General features: G+C 64.8%; 1 protein-coding gene across 1 annotated transcript in view; it reads right to left on the bottom strand.

Annotated features, from left to right (window-relative positions):
• Window positions 1-731: 731 nt before the first annotated feature.
• The window catches only part of MUC6 (mucin 6, oligomeric mucus/gel-forming), a 33,803-nt gene continuing 15,085 nt past the window's right edge, over window positions 732-19,449 (bottom strand). Inside the window, exons 14-37 of the mRNA XM_088789915.1 lie at window positions 19,237-19,375; window positions 18,987-19,091; window positions 18,779-18,851; window positions 18,556-18,693; window positions 18,148-18,309; window positions 17,971-18,065; window positions 17,755-17,887; window positions 17,380-17,629; window positions 17,238-17,290; window positions 17,047-17,156; window positions 16,510-16,661; window positions 16,203-16,344; window positions 16,004-16,114; window positions 15,465-15,650; window positions 15,154-15,393; window positions 13,997-14,153; window positions 13,645-13,788; window positions 13,318-13,380; window positions 12,815-12,847; window positions 12,160-12,375; window positions 11,329-11,521; window positions 4,211-10,530; window positions 2,230-2,608; window positions 732-1,949 (exon numbers count right to left, since the gene is read on the bottom strand). Of these exons, the coding sequence (XP_088646041.1) occupies window positions 1,772-1,949; window positions 2,230-2,608; window positions 4,211-10,530; window positions 11,329-11,521; window positions 12,160-12,375; window positions 12,815-12,847; window positions 13,318-13,380; window positions 13,645-13,788; window positions 13,997-14,153; window positions 15,154-15,393; window positions 15,465-15,650; window positions 16,004-16,114; window positions 16,203-16,344; window positions 16,510-16,661; window positions 17,047-17,156; window positions 17,238-17,290; window positions 17,380-17,629; window positions 17,755-17,887; window positions 17,971-18,065; window positions 18,148-18,309; window positions 18,556-18,693; window positions 18,779-18,851; window positions 18,987-19,091; window positions 19,237-19,375 (9,772 nt within the window). The 3' untranslated portion in view covers window positions 732-1,771. The remainder of the gene's footprint in view (window positions 1,950-2,229; window positions 2,609-4,210; window positions 10,531-11,328; window positions 11,522-12,159; window positions 12,376-12,814; window positions 12,848-13,317; window positions 13,381-13,644; window positions 13,789-13,996; window positions 14,154-15,153; window positions 15,394-15,464; window positions 15,651-16,003; window positions 16,115-16,202; window positions 16,345-16,509; window positions 16,662-17,046; window positions 17,157-17,237; window positions 17,291-17,379; window positions 17,630-17,754; window positions 17,888-17,970; window positions 18,066-18,147; window positions 18,310-18,555; window positions 18,694-18,778; window positions 18,852-18,986; window positions 19,092-19,236; window positions 19,376-19,449) is intronic.

The raw sequence follows: 19,449 nt of genomic DNA, 5'->3' as shown, positions 1-19,449 counted from the left end.
GACAGTGACGGGGACGTGTGGGGGGTTTGGGGGGAAAGGACAGTGACGGGGACGTGTGGGGGGTTTGGAGGGAAAGGACAGTGACGGGGACGTGTGGGGGGTTTGGGGGGAAAGGACAGTGACGGGGACGTGTGGGGGGTTTGGAGGGAAAGGACAGTGACGGGGACGTGTGGGGGTTTGGGGGGAAAGGACAGTGACGGGGACGTGTGGGGGGTTTGGGGGGAAAGGACAGTGACGGGGACGTGTGGGGGGTTTGGGGGGAAAGGACAGTGACGGGGACGTGTGGGGGGTTTGGGGGGAAAGGACAGTGACGGGGACGTGTGGGGGGTTTGGAGGGAAAGGACAGTGACGGGGACGTGTGGGGGGTTTGGGGGGAAAGGACAGTGACGGGGACGTGTGGGGGGTTTGGGGGGAAAGGACAGTGACGGGGACGTGTGGGGGGTTTGGGGGGAAAGGACAGTGACGGGGACGTGTGGGGGGTTTGGGGGGAAAGGACAGTGACGGGGACGTGTGGGGGGTTTGGAGGGAAAGGACAGTGACGGGGACGTGTGGGGGGTTTGGGGGGAAAGGACAGTGACGGGGACGTGTGGGGGGTTTGGGGGGAAAGGACAGTGACGGGGACGTGTGGGGGGTTTGGGGGGAAAGGACAGTGACGGGGACGTGTGGGGGGTTTGGGGGGAAAGGACAGTGATGGGGACGTGTGGGGGGTTTGGGGGGAAAGGACCCTGCAGGCAGTTCAAGGCCCATCCTTGGGCCTCACTGGCTGTCTCCCCAAGGACCCAGCCAGGTGCTTGCCCTGGGTGGGGCTGTCCTCCAGGACGTGGTTGCCTAGGTGACAGGCAGAAACCTAGGTGTGGGAGATGACATGCCTTTTGTGCTCCGTGGGGGCTCAGGGTGTGCAGTCGAGCCTGTGGGGTCATCTCGCCTTTGCACCCGGCTCAGTCCTCCCCAGTCCAGTCGTGTTGGCCTGTCCTGCCTTCTGGAGGCTTCGGGTCTAAGGGACAAGTGTGACCAGGGATTTCTTCCTGGGGAACAAGGCACATAGCTCACAAGGGGGTGACCCCAACCACACATGGGGCTTCAGGGTGGAGGGCTTCTCAGGACAGTCCTGAGCGAGGCAGGGACCCTGGAGGTGGCCGAAGAGTGCGAGAGGACCCTCTGTGGGTGGCCCTGGCCTGTGGCGTCGTCCCTTCCTGCCCAGGCTGATGTCCAGCCCAGCCCTGTGGCGAGGTGTGGGTCAAGGCTCACAAATGCCCAGGGGACGCGGGCGACAACAGCAGCAGAGCTCACAGCCTCTTGCCTTGACAGTGCCTGTTTATTTCTCGTCTGCTTACAGGTGGCTCGTCATGCAGGGCAGCTGGGATGCCCCCCCACCCCCCCAGGGTGAGCTCTGCCAGGGACCGGTGTCGGTGCTGACGGCACCTGCATCTGCCCTCGCGCTGCCCCGGCCCCTGACTGTACGGCCCCTGCCCGTCCTTGCTGCCATCGCTGCTGCCATCGCTGCTGCCCTGAGCCTCTTCCCTGCCTGTCATTGCCTGGGAGCCCCTCTCCCCAGGCCTTCCTGCCCCGGTGTCCACTTCTCAGGCCATCCCCAGGGTCCCATACTGGTGGGGCTGGGCAGTTGCCCTCGAAGGCTAGGAGGCCAGCAGTTCACGGCAGCCTGTCGGGCTGGGTCAGGGTCACCCCGCATGTGCCTGCGGGAGCTGCCTGGGGCCATGCCAGAGGGGCTGCTGGGGGTCGGGCGCCACCTCGTCCTCTCAGGGGCTGCCTCCTAGTCCCCACAGCGCCGGGCACTGCAGGCACAGCCAGTGAACACGCGCAGTGTGAGTACCAGCCAGCCGCCCTGTGCCGCCGGGTCTGGGCAGGGCAGCTCCAGCTGCTTCTCATAGGAGCCAGTGGGGTAGCAGCAGCTGCACTGGGCGTCCACTTGGTTGGTGTCCGTGTTGAAGCTGTGAAGAGCCCAGGGCAGGGCAGGGTGCGCAGTCAGGGCTACAGCCTCAGGGCGCACACCCCTCCCGGCCGCTGCTGCGAGGGGCCAGGCCTGAGTTTCCAGGCGGGGCCCTCAGGCCATGGCTGCCTCTTGCTGACTTCCCAGCCCTCAGATGGTCAGCTGTGGGCCCGAGTCAGCAGGACGGGAGCTCATGGGTGGCCCTGCCAGTTGGACGAGGCCGGTTCCAAGCTCGGGGCCCGGCCCTGGACGGAAGCCACCCGCCAGATCGCACAGCTCACCTGACCGAGGAGGTGCAGACGCCTTGGCAGCGGGTCACTGTCACGTTGGCGGTGCATCCCTGGTAGGTCACCTCCTCCTCTAGCTGCCTCACGCTGCAGGCTTCTGGGGGTGAGAGGCAGGTGGTCGGACGCCAGCCCCAGGGCATGTCGAGAGGGCGGCTGCAGCCTCTGTGGGCTCTGCCTGACCCTCGAGATGGCGGGATGGGTGCACCTGGCTCTGACAGCCCTTTGTGCAAGGTGGGGGCAACGGTGGCCCCGTGAGCTAGCCGCACATGATTACTTAGGTGGGACTGGATCCCGCAAGGGGGTCCCCACTGGCACTTTCCCTGGGCCCCACCCCAGGCTGTCTCCCCTTGTTCAAGCCCCTCTGATCTCAGACCTCACAGCTTTGCCAGAACAAAGCCTGCTGTTCTCCCCCCCCCCCCGCCCAGGTCAGGGGCTTTCTCAGAGTATGAGGCCTATCCCCCGTTGGCCCCCAGCCTCCCCAGCCACCTCCCCTCCCAGCCAACACCAATCTGTGGTCACGGGAGGGGTGAGGGCAGGATGTCAGTGTCGCCACAGGAGATCCCGCTGCAGGGGTCTGTGCTCCCCATATGGACCCTGCCGTGTGCCCCAACCTGCGTCCGTCCCCGTGGACAGACATGTGGGCAAGCCCCCTAGGGCCCCCTGGCAGCTGGCAGAGCAGCGTTACCATTAGGACCTGCCAGTGTGGAAGTTGAATTAAAAAGTGAAAGGGGTTTCCTGAGCCAAGACTGGACAGTCTACCGTGTTTCCCGCCCTGCCCACGTCTAAGACCTTCCTGGGCCCTCGAGCCCCCACCTACCCTGCTTCACCAGAGGTGGGGATGAGAAGCCTGGTGGGGACAGGACTCTGGGTGTGTCCCTCAGTCCCCATTGCCCCCAGCTGTCCCGGCCAGATCTACCCCTCTGGTTCCCTCACGCTGCTTCCTGGTCCCCTCCCCGTGGACAGTCTGTACCCAGCCCTTGTCCCATAGGAGAAAATGGATTATTGCAGACATTCCTGTCTGGGGGAGGCCAGGGCCTATGTGAGGGGGAGCCTGGTGCAGCTGACACATGCCATGGAGGGAACATCCAGGAGGGAGGGGAGGGGCATCCCTGATGGACAGGGCTGGGCTCAGGCAGGCCGGGGCATAGGAGGGCACAGGACCAGCCCGGAGGGGGCTGCAGGGCTGAGGCCTGGGCCACACTGACAGTGGGAGGCGGGAGCCCTGCCACTCGGCCCAGCTTAGCCCCCAGCTGTCACCTGGGCTGAGGCATGGCCTGTTAGCCTTTGTTCCCTTTCTGCATCCTGGAGGAGGGGGGAATAGTTGAACCCCGGGTCTTCACCAGCCCTAACCTCTGACTGCAACAGGGAATGAGGGAGAGGAGGGGGGTACCAGAGAGCCAGGTACAGGATGAGAGGTGGGAAAGGGGGCCACGTGGGGGAGGCCAGACGCCCATTTCCACCACACTGGAGAGGTGCCTGGGGAGGAGGGCAGCAAGGAGCTGGAGCCCCATCGTGGAAGCTGAGAAAGCTCCCAAGGACATGGAGGAGTTTGTGGCAGAGAACAGGTTAGAGAGCGCGGAGGTGTGGGGAGGTATGGTGGGGGAGCTGTGACTCAGACACCCCCAGGGCACAGCTGGGGACAACGGAGCTGAGACCTACACTCATGCCCTAAGCATACAAATGGTCAGAGGCAAAACTGGGGATCCGACCAGGGCGTGTGTCACCTGAAGTCTGTGCACAGCTGCCCAGCAGTCCACAGGAGAAGGCTTTTGGGGAGTGCGTGAAGGGAGCACAGCAGAGTGGGGATAGGCAGGAGGCAACGGCAGAGCCCAGATGTCACCAGGCAGTGCAAGCGGACAATAAAAAGCAGGGACTCCGTGGTGTGACCCAGAGCGCAGCCCGCAGTGGAGAGGCAGGGCCAGGAGGAACCTGTGCGCTGAGGGTCACTAGGGTGGGCTGTAGAGATGTCACTTACCGGGGGGTCTGGGCACAGATGTGATGAGAGTGGAGACAGCAGTGCCCCCAGTGGGGGATGAGGAGCTCCCCTGCGCCGTGATGGAGCTGGTCAGAAAAACAGTGCTCAGCAGCCCTGCGGTGCTAGGATGCCTGGTGGTGAGGTTGGTGGCTGGAGAACTCGGGATGGTGGTCGTACCCAGCGTGGATGACATGAGACTAGGCCCAGGAACGCGAGTGGTGAGAGGGGTGAATTGTATGGTGGAGGACTGGGAAAAGAGAGTGGTGGGTGCAGGGGTGCTGGCCGAGGTCCTCGGCGTGGACAGGAAGGCAGTGGGGCTTGGGGTGGGGCCATGAGAGGGAAGGGGAGACACAAGGACAGGGGAGGTGGTGGGCAGAGCAGAAGGGGGGGCAGTAGGGGAGAATGAAGGTGACGGGGAGGGCCAGAGAGAGCTGTGGGCTTGGGTGGTCGTGGCCGATGACGGGGAAGTGGGGGAGGGCACCGTGCCTGTGACAGGGACGTGTGTCGATGGGGGAAGAGTGCCTGTTGGCCTCGCCGTGGACGTGGAAGTGTGGGCGTCTGGGCCGGTCGGGGTGATAACACGGTGAGACGTTGGAGTGACAGAGGAGGTGGCAGAGTGTGCGCCATGAGTGGAAAGAGTGCTGTGGGGTCGTGACGGGGTTGGGGCATTGTTGGTGGTCCGGGAGGATGTTCCCGTGGGCGGACGTGTGGTGTGGGACGTGGTGGACAGAGAAGCCGTGGGAACGGAGTGAGTGGTGAAGGGAGTGTGGGGTCCGGGGGTGGCGGTGGCCGTGGCGCTGTGTGTCACGGGGGTGCCTGTCCCTCTACTGGTGGGCTTGGGGGAGATGGTGGTGCGTGGAGCCCATGTGGTCCCCGAGTGGGCTGGTGCTGATGGGGGTGGCACGAAGGAGCTGGAGGTTTTGGCGGTGCTGGCGGAGCCGTGGGCTTGAGTGGTCTTGGTCCATGGCGTGGAAGTGTGCGAGGGCACCGTGCCTGTGACAGGGACGTGTGTCGATGGGGGAAGAGTGCCTGTTGGCCTCGCCGTGGACGTGGAAGTGTGGGCGTCTGGGCCGGTCGGGGTGATAACACGGTGAGACGTTGGAGTGACAGAGGAGGTGGCAGAGTGTGCGCCATGAGTGGAAAGAGTGCTGTGGGGTCGTGACGGGGTTGGGGCATTGTTGGTGGTCCGGGAGGATGTTCCCGTGGGCGGACGTGTGGTGTGGGACGTGGTAGACAGAGAAGCCGTGGGACCGGAGTGAGTGGTGAAGGGAGTGTGGGGTCCGGGGGTGGCCGTGGCCGTGGCGCTGTGTGTCACGGGGGTGCCTGTCCCTCTACTGGTGGGCTTGGGGGAGATGGTGGTGCGTGGAGCCCATGTGGTCCCCGAGTGGGCTGGTGCTGATGGGGGTGGCACGAAGGAGCTGGAGGTTTTGGCGGTGCTGGCGGAGCCGTGGGCTTGAGTGGTCTTGGTCCATGGCGTGGAAGTCTGGGAGGGCACCGTGCCTGTGACAGGGACGTGTGTCGATGGGGGAAGAGTGCCTGTTGGCCTCGCCGTGGACGTGGAAGTGTGGGCGTCTGGGCCGGTCGGGGTGATAACACGGTGAGACGTTGGAGTGACAGAGGAGGTGGCAGAGTGTGCGCCATGAGTGGAAAGAGTGCTGTGGGGTCGTGACGGGGTTGGGGCATTGTTGGTGGTCCGGGAGGATGTTCCCGTGGGCGGACGTGTGGTGTGGGACGTGGTGGACAGAGAAGCCGTGGGACCGGAGTGAGTGGTGAAGGGAGTGTGGGGTCCGGGGGTGGCGGTGGCCGTGGCGCTGTGTGTCACGGGGGTGCCTGTCCCTCTACTGGTGGGCTTGGGGGAGATGGTGGTGCGTGGAGCCCATGTGGTCCCCGAGTGGGCTGGTGCTGATGGGGGTGGCACGAAGGAGCTGGAGGTTTTGGCGGTGCTGGCGGAGCCGTGGGCTTGAGTGGTCTTGGTCCATGGCGTGGAAGTCTGGGAGGGCACCGTGCCTGTGACAGGGACGTGTGTCGATGGGGGAAGAGTGCCTGTTGGCCTCGCCGTGGACGTGGAAGTGTGGGCGTCTGGGCCGGTCGGGGTGATAACACGGTGAGACGTTGGAGTGACAGAGGAGGTGGCAGAGTGTGCGCCATGAGTGGAAAGAGTGCTGTGGGGTCGTGACGGGGTTGGGGCATTGTTGGTGGTCCGGGAGGATGTTCCCGTGGGCGGACGTGTGGTGTGGGACGTGGTGGACAGAGAAGCCGTGGGACCGGAGTGAGTGGTGAAGGGAGTGTGGGGTCCGGGGGTGGCGGTGGCCGTGGCGCTGTGTGTCACGGGGGTGCCTGTCCCTCTACTGGTGGGCTTGGGGGAGATGGTGGTGCGTGGAGCCCATGTGGTCCCCGAGTGGGCTGGTGCTGATGGGGGTGGCACGAAGGAGCTGGAGGTTTTGGCGGTGCTGGCGGAGCCGTGGGCTTGAGTGGTCTTGGTCCATGGCGTGGAAGTGTGGGAGGGCACCGTGCCTGTGACAGGGACGTGTGTCGATGGGGGAAGAGTGCCTGTTGGCCTCGCCGTGGACGTGGAAGTGTGGGCGTCTGGGCCGGTCGGGGTGATAACACGGTGAGACGTTGGAGTGACAGAGGAGGTGGCAGAGTGTGCGCCATGAGTGGAAAGAGTGCTGTGGGGTCGTGACGGGGTTGGGGCATTGTTGGTGGTCCGGGAGGATGTTCCCGTGGGCGGACGTGTGGTGTGGGACGTGGTGGACAGAGAAGCCGTGGGGACGGAGTGAGTGGTGAAGGGAGTGTGGGGTCCGGGGGTGGCGGTGGCCGTGGCGCTGTGTGTCACGGGGGTGCCTGTCCCTCTACTGGTGGGCTTGGGGGAGATGGTGGTGCGTGGAGCCCATGTGGTCCCCGAGTGGGCTGGTGCTGATGGGGGTGGCACGAAGGAGCTGGAGGTTTTGGCGGTGCTGGCGGAGCCGTGGGCTTGAGTGGTCTTGGTCCATGGCGTGGAAGTGTGGGAGGGCACCGTGCCTGTGACAGGGACGTGTGTCGATGGGGGAAGAGTGCCTGTTGGCCTCGCCGTGGACGTGGAAGTGTGGGCGTCTGGGCCGGTCGGGGTGATAACACGGTGAGACGTTGGAGTGACAGAGGAGGTGGCAGAGTGTGCGCCATGAGTGGAAAGAGTGCTGTGGGGTCGTGACGGGGTTGGGGCATTGTTGGTGGTCCGGGAGGATGTTCCCGTGGGCGGACGTGTGGTGTGGGACGTGGTGGACAGAGAAGCCGTGGGGACGGAGTGAGTGGTGAAGGGAGTGTGGGGTCCGGGGGTGGCGGTGGCCGTGGCGCTGTGTGTCACGGGGGTGCCTGTCCCTCTACTGGTGGGCTTGGGGGAGATGGTGGTGCGTGGAGCCCATGTGGTCCCCGAGTGGGCTGGTGCTGATGGGGGTGGCACGAAGGAGCTGGAGGTTTTGGCGGTGCTGGCGGAGCCGTGGGCTTGAGTGGTCTTGGTCCATGGCGTGGAAGTGTGGGAGGGCACCGTGCCTGTGACAGGGACGTGTGTCGATGGGGGAAGAGTGCCTGTTGGCCTCGCCGTGGACGTGGAAGTGTGGGCGTCTGGGCCGGTCGGGGTGATAACACGGTGAGACGTTGGAGTGACAGAGGAGGTGGCAGAGTGTGCGCCATGAGTGGAAAGAGTGCTGTGGGGTCGTGACGGGGTTGGGGCATTGTTGGTGGTCCGGGAGGATGTTCCCGTGGGCGGACGTGTGGTGTGGGACGTGGTGGACAGAGAAGCCGTGGGGACGGAGTGAGTGGTGAAGGGCGTTTGGGGTCCGGGGATGGCGGTGGCCGTGGCGCTGTGTGTCACGGGGGTGCCTGTCCCTCTACTGGTGGGCTTGGGGGAGATGGTGGTGCGTGGAGCCCATGTGGTCCCCGAGTGGGCTGGTGCTGATGGGGGTGGCACGAAGGAGCTGGAGGTTTTGGCGGTGCTGGCGGAGCCGTGGGCTTGAGTGGTCTTGGTCCATGGCGTGGAAGTGTGGGAGGGCACCGTGCCTGTGACAGGGACGTGTGTCGATGGGGGAAGAGTGCCTGTTGGCCTCGCCGTGGACGTGGAAGTGTGGGCGTCTGGGCCGGTCGGGGTGATAACACGGTGAGACGTTGGAGTGACAGAGGAGGTGGCAGAGTGTGCGCCATGAGTGGAAAGAGTGCTGTGGGGTCGTGACGGGGTTGGGGCATTGTTGGTGGTCCGGGAGGATGTTCCCGTGGGCGGACGTGTGGTGTGGGACGTGGTAGACAGAGAAGCCGTGGGACCGGAGTGAGTGGTGAAGGGAGTGTGGGGTCCGGGGGTGGCGGTGGCCGTGGCGCTGTGTGTCACGGGGGTGCCTGTCCCTCTACTGGTGGGCTTGGGGGAGATGGTGGTGCGTGGAGCCCATGTGGTCCCCGAGTGGGCTGGTGCTGATGGGGGTGGCACGAAGGAGCTGGAGGTTTTGGCGGTGCTGGCGGAGCCGTGGGCTTGAGTGGTCTTGGTCCATGGCGTGGAAGTGTGCGAGGGCACCGTGCCTGTGACAGGGACATGTGTCGATGGGGGAAGAGTGCCTGTTGGCCTCGCCGTGGACGTGGAAGTGTGGGCGTCTGGGCCGGTCGGGGTGATAACACGGTGAGAGGTTGGAGTGACAGAGGAGGTGGCAGAGTGTGCGCCATGAGTGGAAAGAGTGCTGTGGGGTCGTGACGGGGTTGGGGCATTGTTGGTGGTCCGGGAGGATGTTCCCGTGGGCGGACGTGTGGTGTGGGACGTGGTGGACAGAGAAGCCGTGGGACCGGAGTGAGTGGTGAAGGGAGTGTGGGGTCCGGGGGTGGCGGTGGCCGTGGCGCTGTGTGTCACGGGGGTGCCTGTCCCTCTACTGGTGGGCTTGGGGGAGATGGTGGTGCGTGGAGCCCATGTGGTCCCCGAGTGGGCTGGTGCTGATGGGGGTGGCACGAAGGAGCTGGAGGTTTTGGCGGTGCTGGCGGAGCCGTGGGCTTGAGTGGTCTTGGTCCATGGCGTGGAAGTGTGCGAGGGCACCGTGCCTGTGACAGGGACGTGTGTCGATGGGGGAAGAGTGCCTGTTGGCCTCGCCGTGGACGTGGAAGTGTGGGCGTCTGGGCCGGTCGGGGTGATAACACGGTGAGACGTTGGAGTGACAGAGGAGGTGGCAGAGTGTGCGCCATGAGTGGAAAGAGTGCTGTGGGGTCGTGACGGGGTTGGGGCATTGTTGGTGGTCCGGGAGGATGTTCCCGTGGGCGGACGTGTGGTGTGGGACGTGGTGGACAGAGAAGCCGTGGGAACGGAGTGAGTGGTGAAGGGAGTGTGGGGTCCGGGGGTGGCGGTGGCCGTGGCGCTGTGTGTCACGGGGGTGCCTGTCCCTCTACTGGTGGGCTTGGGGGAGATGGTGGTGCGTGGAGCCCATGTGGTCCCCGAGTGGGCTGGTGCTGATGGGGGTGGCACGAAGGAGCTGGAGGTTTTGGCGGTGCTGGCGGAGCCGTGGGCTTGAGTGGTCTTGGTCCATGGCGTGGAAGTGTGCGAGGGCACCGTGCCTGTGACAGGGACGTGTGTCGATGGGGGAAGAGTGCCTGTTGGCCTCGCCGTGGACGTGGAAGTGTGGGCGTCTGGGCCGGTCGGGGTGATAACACGGTGAGACGTTGGAGTGACAGAGGAGGTGGCAGAGTGTGCGCCATGAGTGGAAAGAGTGCTGTGGGGTCGTGACGGGGTTGGGGCATTGTTGGTGGTCCGGGAGGATGTTCCCGTGGGCGGACGTGTGGTGTGGGACGTGGTGGACAGAGAAGCCGTGGGACCGGAGTGAGTGGTGAAGGGAGTGTGGGGTCCGGGGGTGGCGGTGGCCGTGGCGCTGTGTGTCACGGGGGTGCCTGTCCCTCTACTGGTGGGCTTGGGGGAGATGGTGGTGCGTGGAGCCCATGTGGTCCCCGAGTGGGCTGGTGCTGATGGGGGTGGCACGAAGGAGCTGGAGGTTTTGGCGGTGCTGGCGGAGCCGTGGGCTTGAGTGGTCTTGGTCCATGGCGTGGAAGTGTGCGAGGGCACCGTGCCTGTGACAGGGATGTGTGTCGATGGGGGAAGAGTGCCTGTTGGCCTCGCCGTGGACGTGGAAGTGTGGGCGTCTGGGCCGGTCGGGGTGATAACACGGTGAGACGTTGGAGTGACAGAGGAGGTGGCAGAGTGTGCGCCATGAGTGGAAAGAGTGCTGTGGGGTCGTGACGGGGTTGGGGTATTGTTGGTGGTCCGGGAGGATGTTCCCGTGGGCGGACGTGTGGTGTGGGACGTGGTGGACAGAGAAGCCATGGGGCTAGAGTGAGTGGTGAAGGGAGTGTGGGGTCCGGGGGTGGCGGTGGCAGGAGTCGTCTGTGGGCTGCTCAGCAGAGTGCTGCGACCTGACGTGGGTCCTGGAGATCCCGGTTGCTCCAGGTGTGTTGTCTCCTTTCCAAGCGGTGTCACTGGTGTCCAGGGGTGGGTAGATGATGCTGTGGGAAATGGTGCATGAGTCAAACCCTCTGTTGCTCACCCTGCCAGGTGGGTGACCAGTTTGTCACCCACTGTGACCTTTTGTCCCTTTCGCTCCAGGGTCACATGCACCTGATTATGAGCCCCCTGTGCCCCAGTTACTCTCCTCGTTGGCCCTCTCTTCTCCCTGTTGGTGGCCTCTCTCAGTGCAGCTTTCTGTGCATTTGGTCTTTTCCTCCCTTCTGTCCTACGTGGCACCCCACTGTACTCCCAGAGTGGCCATGTTTGCTGCCTGTCCACCCTTTTGGGTCTTTGGTGTGGGTTCCATCAGGGGATTTGGATGTTGTGGTGTAGCTTGCAGAGCTGGGCGTGGTACTTTGCATCAAGTGCCTTGGGGTTTCTGCTGTATCCTGGCGCCTGGGCCTACCTGGGCTGTGGGCTGCTATGGTAGGTGGGAGCTCAGGAGCTGTGGCCAGGAAGTTCAGAGAAGGGCACAGGTAGTTAGGTGGCTCAGGGCGGGCATTGCGGCAGGTTGCCCCCTTTTGGGGGGAGCCGTCCCTGCCTGCCATTGGGGTTGTTGGGCTGGGCATTGAGCCTGCGTGCTGTGGCGCCTCTGTGGGAACATGTGGTGGGACATGCTTACTTTTGGGGGGTCCTGTGGAGGTTTCTGCGGTTGCTGAAGGTGACCGTGATGCTGTGGTGTGTGCTGTGGACCGAGCTGTGGATTGTGTGGCTGTGCCATGAGCAGGTGCTGTGGGCAGTGTCGTAGCCTGCGTCACTGTGGGTCCTGTGACCGTTGACCTGGGGGTGGCTGTGGGGCCCAGTGCCGATGTGGCCTGCGTGGTGACGGCGTTGGTGGTTCTGGGTGGCCCTGCAGAGAATGGCCCAGAGCATGCCCTCCAGCCCATCTGCCTTCTCCATGAGCTCCATTGAGTCCCCGGCCCTGCCCCCACACGTCCCGGGAGCCTGGCTGGCTCGGCACAGTGGACCCTCTGAGAGGGGCATGTGTCTTTCCCAGCTGACACTCATGTCCTGTGTCAACCAGCCTTGACTCGCGGAGCCTCAGTGGCATTTCCAGTGACCTCATTGTCCCTCCAGCTGCTATTGGTAGTAGAACACATGTCCTATCTCCTCATGGTCCCTGGGCCGTGGAAGGGGGTCCTGTGGTGTGTGGGGGTGGGTGGGCTGGTGAGGGGGTAGGCTGCATGGAGGACTGGCCTGTGCTGCCAGGGGGCTTTCACCCGGCTGGTCCTACACACTTTCCAGTAACACAGCTATCGGATAGCAAGGATGGCCACATCCTGTGACCAGCTGATCCTTAAAAACCCTTTCAGAGAAACCTAGCTCTGCTCCCTGGCACAGGGAGTTCTGTGCCTAAGAATCTACTCAGCAGAGAAGTGAGGCCCCCTGCCCCATAAGCCATGGAGCCCCTGGGGTCATGCGTGTGTGCCTGACACTGCAGTGTGGGCCTTACCTCCTGAGGAGACTGTCGCATCTGCCTGGGTGGCACCTGTCTGCGTGGAGGAGGGTGCAGTGGGTGTGGCTGTGGCAGTGGGTGTGGCCGTGGGTGTAAAGCCGATGGTTGGGGTTGCAGGTGTGGGCAGGGAGCCTGGTGAGGGTGCAGTGGAGCTGATCCCAGTGGCCTTGGGGGTAGTAGCCGTGGTGGGCCTGGTCGATGTGGAAGGCAAGCCTGAGTGGACAGATATGCCATTACTGTGGGGCACTCCCTTGGGAGGAGCCCTTTCTCTTGCTTGCTGGGCCCCCAAGCCATGCAGCACCCCCACCCCAGGTGGGCTGAATGGGAAGCACAGGGGCTGGACTGTGGCCTTCCTAGGGCCACGTGAGCTCCGTCAGCCCTGCTGTGACAGTGGCCATCTGGTGGGGACACCACAGGGCCAGCTGTTGGTCAGCCAGGAGGTGAGCTTTCACGCAGCACCCCGGTGCCTCCCTGGGCAGCACACGCTGCCCCCACAGTGCAGGGCAGCCCCAGGGAAGCTGCGGTGCCCTCCCTTCCCTGCTTCAACCCGCGGTCACAGACATGGCTGGGCTGATGGGCATCCAGGGGAGGGCCCGGGGGACGGCCCAGGGGAGCATTGCTTCACCTTGGCACCTAGTGTGCGTGCAATCACCTGTGGTGGGCGTGGGCGGCGTGGGCAGCAGACCTGCAACAGGAGGGGTGGTCAGGGCCGCACCCCCTACCCCCCAAGTCCTTCTGAAGCCTTCAGGTGTGTCCCCAGGGCCTGAGTCAGGTGCTTGCTGGAGACAGGGCCAGGGCGTGGAGCAATCACGGAGGCGGGGCCCTGCTCCTCTGTCCTACCTGCCATGTCATCCCTCCCAGCACTCCCCAGCCATGTGGGTGGCCTGGCAGGCAGGACACTGACCACCTTAGTGCAGCTCCCCAGTCCCCCATTACTGCATCCCCAAGTGGTCCCTGTGCTGCCACACACCCAGCAGGGATGGGGGCTTTTGAGTCAGCGTCTGGGGCAGGGGAGGCCTGGTCTTTTCCCTGTGTCTCTGCTGTCTGGGGGCTGGGGGCATTTCAGCACCCCACGGGCGCAGCCTGGGGAGTGCGGAGCTGGCCCTCGGTTTGTGTGGGACCTTGGTGGGTGTGGGGCCCGAGGACTGAGCTTACGGCAGGGCACGCATGTCCCCTTGTTCTGGTCGAAGTACTCATCCTGGGTGCAGTTGTAGCAGCCTGGGGCAGGGGCATGCAGAAAGCGGCCAGACGTCAGTGCCTCGAGCTGGAGGCCTCCCCTCTCTGTCTACAGCCAATGCTGACCTCTCCTCTGAACCCCAGACTCCCTGCATTGCCTCCCCACCCCTTGCTCCAGTTGTGGTCTGTACCCTCTGGGCTGCACCCCCCACACACCTTTCCCGCCCTTGGCCCTCAGGCCCCTCTCCACCAGCCTCGGAAGCCATCAGTTCCCTGGGCAGACCCGTCCCCGCTCCACAGCTGTACCTTCGATGTTGGTGACTGGGAGGCTCTGCAGCTGCTGCGGGCAGAGGCACGGCTGGTAGTGCCACGTGCAGTTGGCCTCCTGGGTGTACTGGAACTGGCCGTCACCAGCCTGCGTGTGGGTGTTGTAGAAGCCGCAGTAGATGGCTGGGAGGATGGGCACCTGTCAGGTGGCTCTGAGCCCGCCACAGAGCCCCTCGGCAGTGTACCAGGGAGCCTGAGGGTGGGCCTGCAACGGTCCCTCTGCAGGATCTCCCTGCGGGACACAGCCCACTGCCCGCCCCGGGAGGAGTGCTGCAGCCAGAGCAGCCCACGTGACCCCTCGGCCCCCAGTGGGTAGGAGGAGGGCACTCACGGCAAAAGTCGGGAGCCCTCCAGTCCACACAGATGCCCTTGTCCAGGCAGGCCTTGGCGTAGGCAGCCACGGTGTCGCACAGGCACTCGCAGTCCCCACCGGTGTCGCACCCGCACGTGTCGCGCACACAGGCCTCGTAGTAAGGCATGCGGTACACCTGTGGAGGCGGCCCTCAGTGCCCCTGCCCGGCCCACTGTCCGCGGGCCAGGAGCTGTTCTCACAGCTGGAGGCCAGGGCCCCACCGCTGTGCAACCCACCTGGCCGTGGCAGGAACCCAAGTGCCTATGGCGGGAACCCACCTGGCTGGGGTAAAAATCACCTGGTCGTGGCGGGAACCCACCTGGCTATGGCAGGAACCCACCTGGTCGTGGCAGGAACCCACCTGGCTGTGGCAGGAACCCAAGTGCCTATGGCGGGAACCCACCTGGCTGTGGCAGGAACCCACCTGGTCGTGGCGGGAACCCACCTGGCTATGGCAGGAACCCACCTGGTTGTGGCAGGAACCCACCTGGCTGTGGCAGGAACCCAAGTGCCTATGGCGGGAACCCACCTGGCTGTGGCAGGAACCCACCTGGTCGTGGCAGGAACCCACCTGGCTATGGCAGGAACCCACCTGGTCGTGGCAGGAACCCACCTGGCTGTGGCAGGAACCCAAGTGCCTATGGCGGGAACCCACCTGGCTGGGGTAAAAATCACCTGGTCGTGGCGGGAACCCACCTGGCTATGGCAGGAACCCACCTGGTCGTGGCAGGAACCCACCTGGCTGTGGCAGGAACCCAAGTGCCTATGGCGGGAACCCACCTGGCTGTGGCAGGAACCCACCTGGTCGTGGCGGGAACCCACCTGGCTATGGCAGGAACCCACCTGGTCGTGGCAGGAACCCACCTGGCTGTGGCAGGAACCCAAGTGCCTATGGCGGGAACCCACCTGGCCGTGGCGGGAACCCACCTGGCTGGGGTAAAAATCACCTGGTCGTGGCGGGAACCCACCTGGCCGTGGCGGGAACCCACCTGGCCGTGGCGGGAACCCACCTGGCTGTGGCGGGAACCCACCTGGCTGTGGCGGGAACCCACCTGGCTGTGGCAGGAACCCACCTGGCTGTGGCGGGAACCCACCTGGCTGTGGCGGGAACCCACCTGGCTGTGGCAGGAACCCACCTGGCTGTGGCAGGCTGCGAAGGTCTGACTGTTGATGATACCGCACTTGCGCTCAGCCCAGGCCCGGCGGAAGGCGTTGCGGCTGCAGGGGTCCAGTGCAAAGCCCACATCCCCGCACAGCGGACTCTCCTTCCATGAGTTCACGAACTCCAGCTCACTGGACGCCACGTACTTGCTGCGTGTCTCAAAGTCGTCCTTCATGTTGCCGTTGTAGTTGCCACACAAGCCGCACAGGGCGTCCTGCGGGGGGCAGTGTCAGGTGGGTAGCGCTGCCCCACACCCCAGGCGGCCAGGCAGGAGCGGCACGTTACCTGGGAGGCACGAGCCATCTTGATGAAGACGGTCATGTGCTTGTTCCAGACGAGGGTCAGGTTGTAGCTGCTGCCGATGGTCACGTCCAGCACCAGGTGCAAGGAGCCGGCCTTCACCCGGAAGCGCACGTGGGGGTTCGCCCCGCTGACTGTGTAGTTCCTATCGGCCAGCACGATGGATAGGCCCTGTGGGGCAGGCCCGTCACGGGGCTGTGCGCACCCAGCTACCTCCCCGCCCACGCTCTCCCAGCAGGGTGGACCGAGTCCCTGAAGAGTGTGTGTGGCCAGTGCCTGCTGGCGGCCTGCCCTCTGGAGCCACCGTAGGCGGAACGTTCCAGAACATCATGGACACTGCCGAGGGCTGAGTCAGGCTTCTGGAAGGACCCCGTCTCCCCGGGCTGTCCAACTCCGGGAGACACTGCTGCCCGTCGTGTGGGTCAGGAGACCACAGCAGGGGACAGTGAGCAGCAGGTGGCACAGAGGGGTGGGGACCTGGGCTTGGTGGCTGAGGTGGGGGGACACCCGCCTGCCCCACTCACCCCCAGGGAAAGCCTGATGGCTCGGGAGCAGGTGACGCCCGACTTCCCGCACACAACGTTCTCCGTCAGGATCTTGAAAGTGGGCTGCGAGTCATTGGCACCGCAGCCGTCCTGTGGGGAGGGGGTGCTGAAGTGGATGCCCCCAGGGCCTCACCGTGTCCCCACCAGGGCCTCACCGTGTCCCCCCTTAAGGCCTCACCGTGGCCAGGATGTATTCGCAGTTGCCATCGAACACAAACCGCTGCCCGTCGAAGGTGACCATGTGTCCTTCCCCATAGAGGGTGCAGGTGGACGAGCAGTGGACACTCTGCTGACATGTCCACTTGCCCCTCGAGCAGGTGCTGGGGGAGGAGCAGGCCATTCTGGGGTTTCGGGGAGACCCGGCACACATGCACCCCCGCATGAGGCTGACCTGCATGGAGTTGGTGGGGGACCCCCTACCACCCCCAGAGAGCCTGAGGACATCCCCTGGCCACCTGGGTCTCCAGGGCGGGGCTGCGGCTTACCAAGTCTGACAGTCTGTGTGGAGCTCGGCGCCCCGGGGGTAGGACACCCCTGCAAACTCGCACGGGCACTCCTCAGGGGGCACGCACTGCCCGCTGGCGTTCTCGTAGAGCCCCTCAGCACAGACGCAGCCTGGCTCGCACTTGGTGGGCACCTGCAGGGGGGAGGGTCAGCAGCGCCTAGGAGGGGCCCCCAGCTCTCCTCCCAGACCCCCTCCCTGCATCCACCCTGCTCTGGGCCTTTCTCTTAGCAAACCCGCCCCTCCCTTAGGGAAGGTTCCAGAGGGCCTTCTGTGTCACTACTGGGCTGTTGTGTCCCCTCCTCACTCTCCCCAAGCTGAGGGGCCCCACCCAGCCCGACTGGCCACACCCTTCCCGGGGAACAGCCCCGGAGACGCAGAGCTTGGCCTGCCTTCCCTGGGGGCTTTTGTGCACATCATCTCACGGCCCCGTGGGAGGCTCCAGGTGTCCACTACAGGAACATCCACCACAAGTTGCCCGGTGGGGAAGCCCTCTAGGGAGCACTCGCCCCAGCCTTACGCAGGGGGTGCCAGTGGCCAGCATCTGGCACGTGGGGGCACAGGCTGCCCCAAACTTGTTCTCCGAGGACTGGCTGCAGGACTGGAATGTCTTGGGTGCTGAGCAGGTTGCTGCAGGAAAGGGGCACGGGTGAGGTGGGTGGGGGGCAGCACACCGCCACCCAGGCCCACCGTCTTGGCCGCATTACGTACCCAGGAGCATCTGTGGCTGCCCCCGGCAGCTTAGCCGCCCGTTGATGCAGTAGCTGCAAGAGAGACCGTGTAAGTGGGCTGGCCCTGGGGCAGGGGCTGCAGGCCAGAGTGGGGGGGGCCCACCCGGGACCCCATCACATACCAGATGACGCCATTGACCAGGGCGGACTGGTTGGCCAGGATGAACCTGTGGTTGTCCAGGAGGCAGGGGCACTGGGCCTTGTGCACACACTCCGTCTTGTGGTTCAGGTAGGTGCCCTCAGGGCAGTTGCAGCCATCCACAGGGACAGCGCTGGGGTGGCACTCAGCTGTGTGGTCAGACAGTGAGAAGCATGTGCGGTTGCAGGCCTGGCTGTTGTCGCTGAATGTCCGGTTGCCAGTGCAGGGGATGGCTGTGGGGGAACAGGAGTCAGACCCTCAGGGATGGCCGGGCAGGGTCAGGGCTCTGGGCCCTGGAGCCCCGTCGTGGCCCCTGCCCTCCCATGACCCTGGGACCCTCTCCTGCCCCGGCACGTACTGCAGTTTTCCACACTGTTTCTCCAGCCCCAGAGCAGGATGCCCCGCGAGGCGCACATGTGGGCGTAGTCCCCCAGGGCAGCGCAGATATACGGGAAGGTCTCCTCATAGTTGCAGGCTTGGTACACACACCTCTGCAGGGAGACAGCTGCATGAGTGCCTGCCCTCCCGCCGCCCAGGCTCCCCCGGGTGTCGCCGGCCAGCAGGCCCTGCCCACCTTGTAGAAAGGCTTGGGGTTCACCACGGCATGGCACTTCTCGAACACAGTGGCCTTCTTCACCAGCACTGAGCAGTGGGTCTCCGCACACACCTCTGCAGGGATAGGCCAGTGGGTCTCGCGCTCGCCCGCGTGGGTTTCCTGCTGACTCCACAGCCCCCGGGGCCCAGGACTCACTGTTGAGCTGGCTCATGGAGCAGGGATCGGTCTCACGCTCCAGTGCAGCCGGGCAGTTCCCCGCCCGCCAGGAGTCCACAAAGAGTGAGGCGGTGCCCTCGGCCATGCCCATGCTGGTCGTGAAGTCGTCTGTTGTGTCCCCATTGAAGTTGCCGCAGAGCCCTGAGCCAACCGGGCCATGAGCACAGCTGGCCTGCGTCCCTGTCCTGCCCGCACCCCCAACCGTGCCACGGGCACGAGGCACGCACCCCTGGGAGGGCTGGCCTTCAGGAGAGGCTGGCCTGAGCCCATGGCCGCCGGACCCGCTGGGCCAGTGCAGGGCTGTGGTGGGCCCTTCACTTCTGACGTGGCCAAGCCAGATGGGGACAGGGCAGCCGGGCTGACCCTGGCGGGCAGGGAGCGACTCACCTCTGGTCTGGCCTCTGAATTGGGGCCCGACGGTGACGTACACCTGGAACACGGGCTGTAGCTGGATCGCGAGCTCCAGTCCGAAGCTGGTGGCCATCTGGAGGTGGGTGGATGTCTGTCTGAAGACCGTGATGTTGCCTGGGGGGAAACGGGCTCAGCAGGCAGCCTGCTTTGGGACCCTGGCCCAGAGGCACCGAGGGCTAGGCAGGGGCTGTGGACCTACTGGTCTTGTATGGCAGCCACTTGACGTCTCCATTGTTGGTGACCACCTCGTCCTGAGAAATCACGATTTTGTCCTAGAGGGAGGGGGGCCTGAGTCACGGTGGCTGAAAGGGAGGGAGGTGTCCCCCTCCTGCGGGCCAGGAAGGGAGCAGCAGGAACTGGGACACGGTGGGGACGTTTCTGCTCCTTACCTGACAGAGCAGCCTTACCTGGCTGGACATGTAGATGACGGCGACCAGGGAGGTCTCCGAGTGCGAGTACCCAGACTTGTCATATACGGCCATGACGGAGCCCCCGTCGGGGAGCTGGGGGCTCTGTAGTGGGGTGGTCAGTACAGAGGACTGGTGCTTATGGTGACCCCTCATGGCAGCACCCCTCCTGGCGGGACCCCTTGTGATGTTCCCTTGGTGACCCCTCCTGGCAATCCCCTGGGAGGCCCCCATGGCTGGCATGTCCCACCTGGACGAGGATGTAGGTGCAGGTGCCATGGAAACGGTAGGGCCTGGCATCGAACGTGGTGACAAAGGAGCCGCCTTCCAGGGCGCAGCGCCGTGGACAGGGACGCTCCTCACATTTCCAGCGTCCCATGGTGCACTGGCTGTGTGTGGGGAGGGTGAGCCAGAGCGGTGGGCAGGGCTGCTGGGTCCAGACGGCACCCCAGGCTGCTCTGGG

This window comes from Rhinolophus sinicus, chromosome 14, assembly GCF_057876585.1.
Source record: "Rhinolophus sinicus isolate RSI-liver-muscle chromosome 14, RSI-T2T, whole genome shotgun sequence".
Classification (NCBI taxonomy): domain Eukaryota; kingdom Metazoa; phylum Chordata; class Mammalia; order Chiroptera; family Rhinolophidae; genus Rhinolophus; species Rhinolophus sinicus.
The sequence above is the reverse complement of the archived record's forward strand: the minus strand, read 5'-3'. Positions and strand labels throughout refer to the sequence as shown.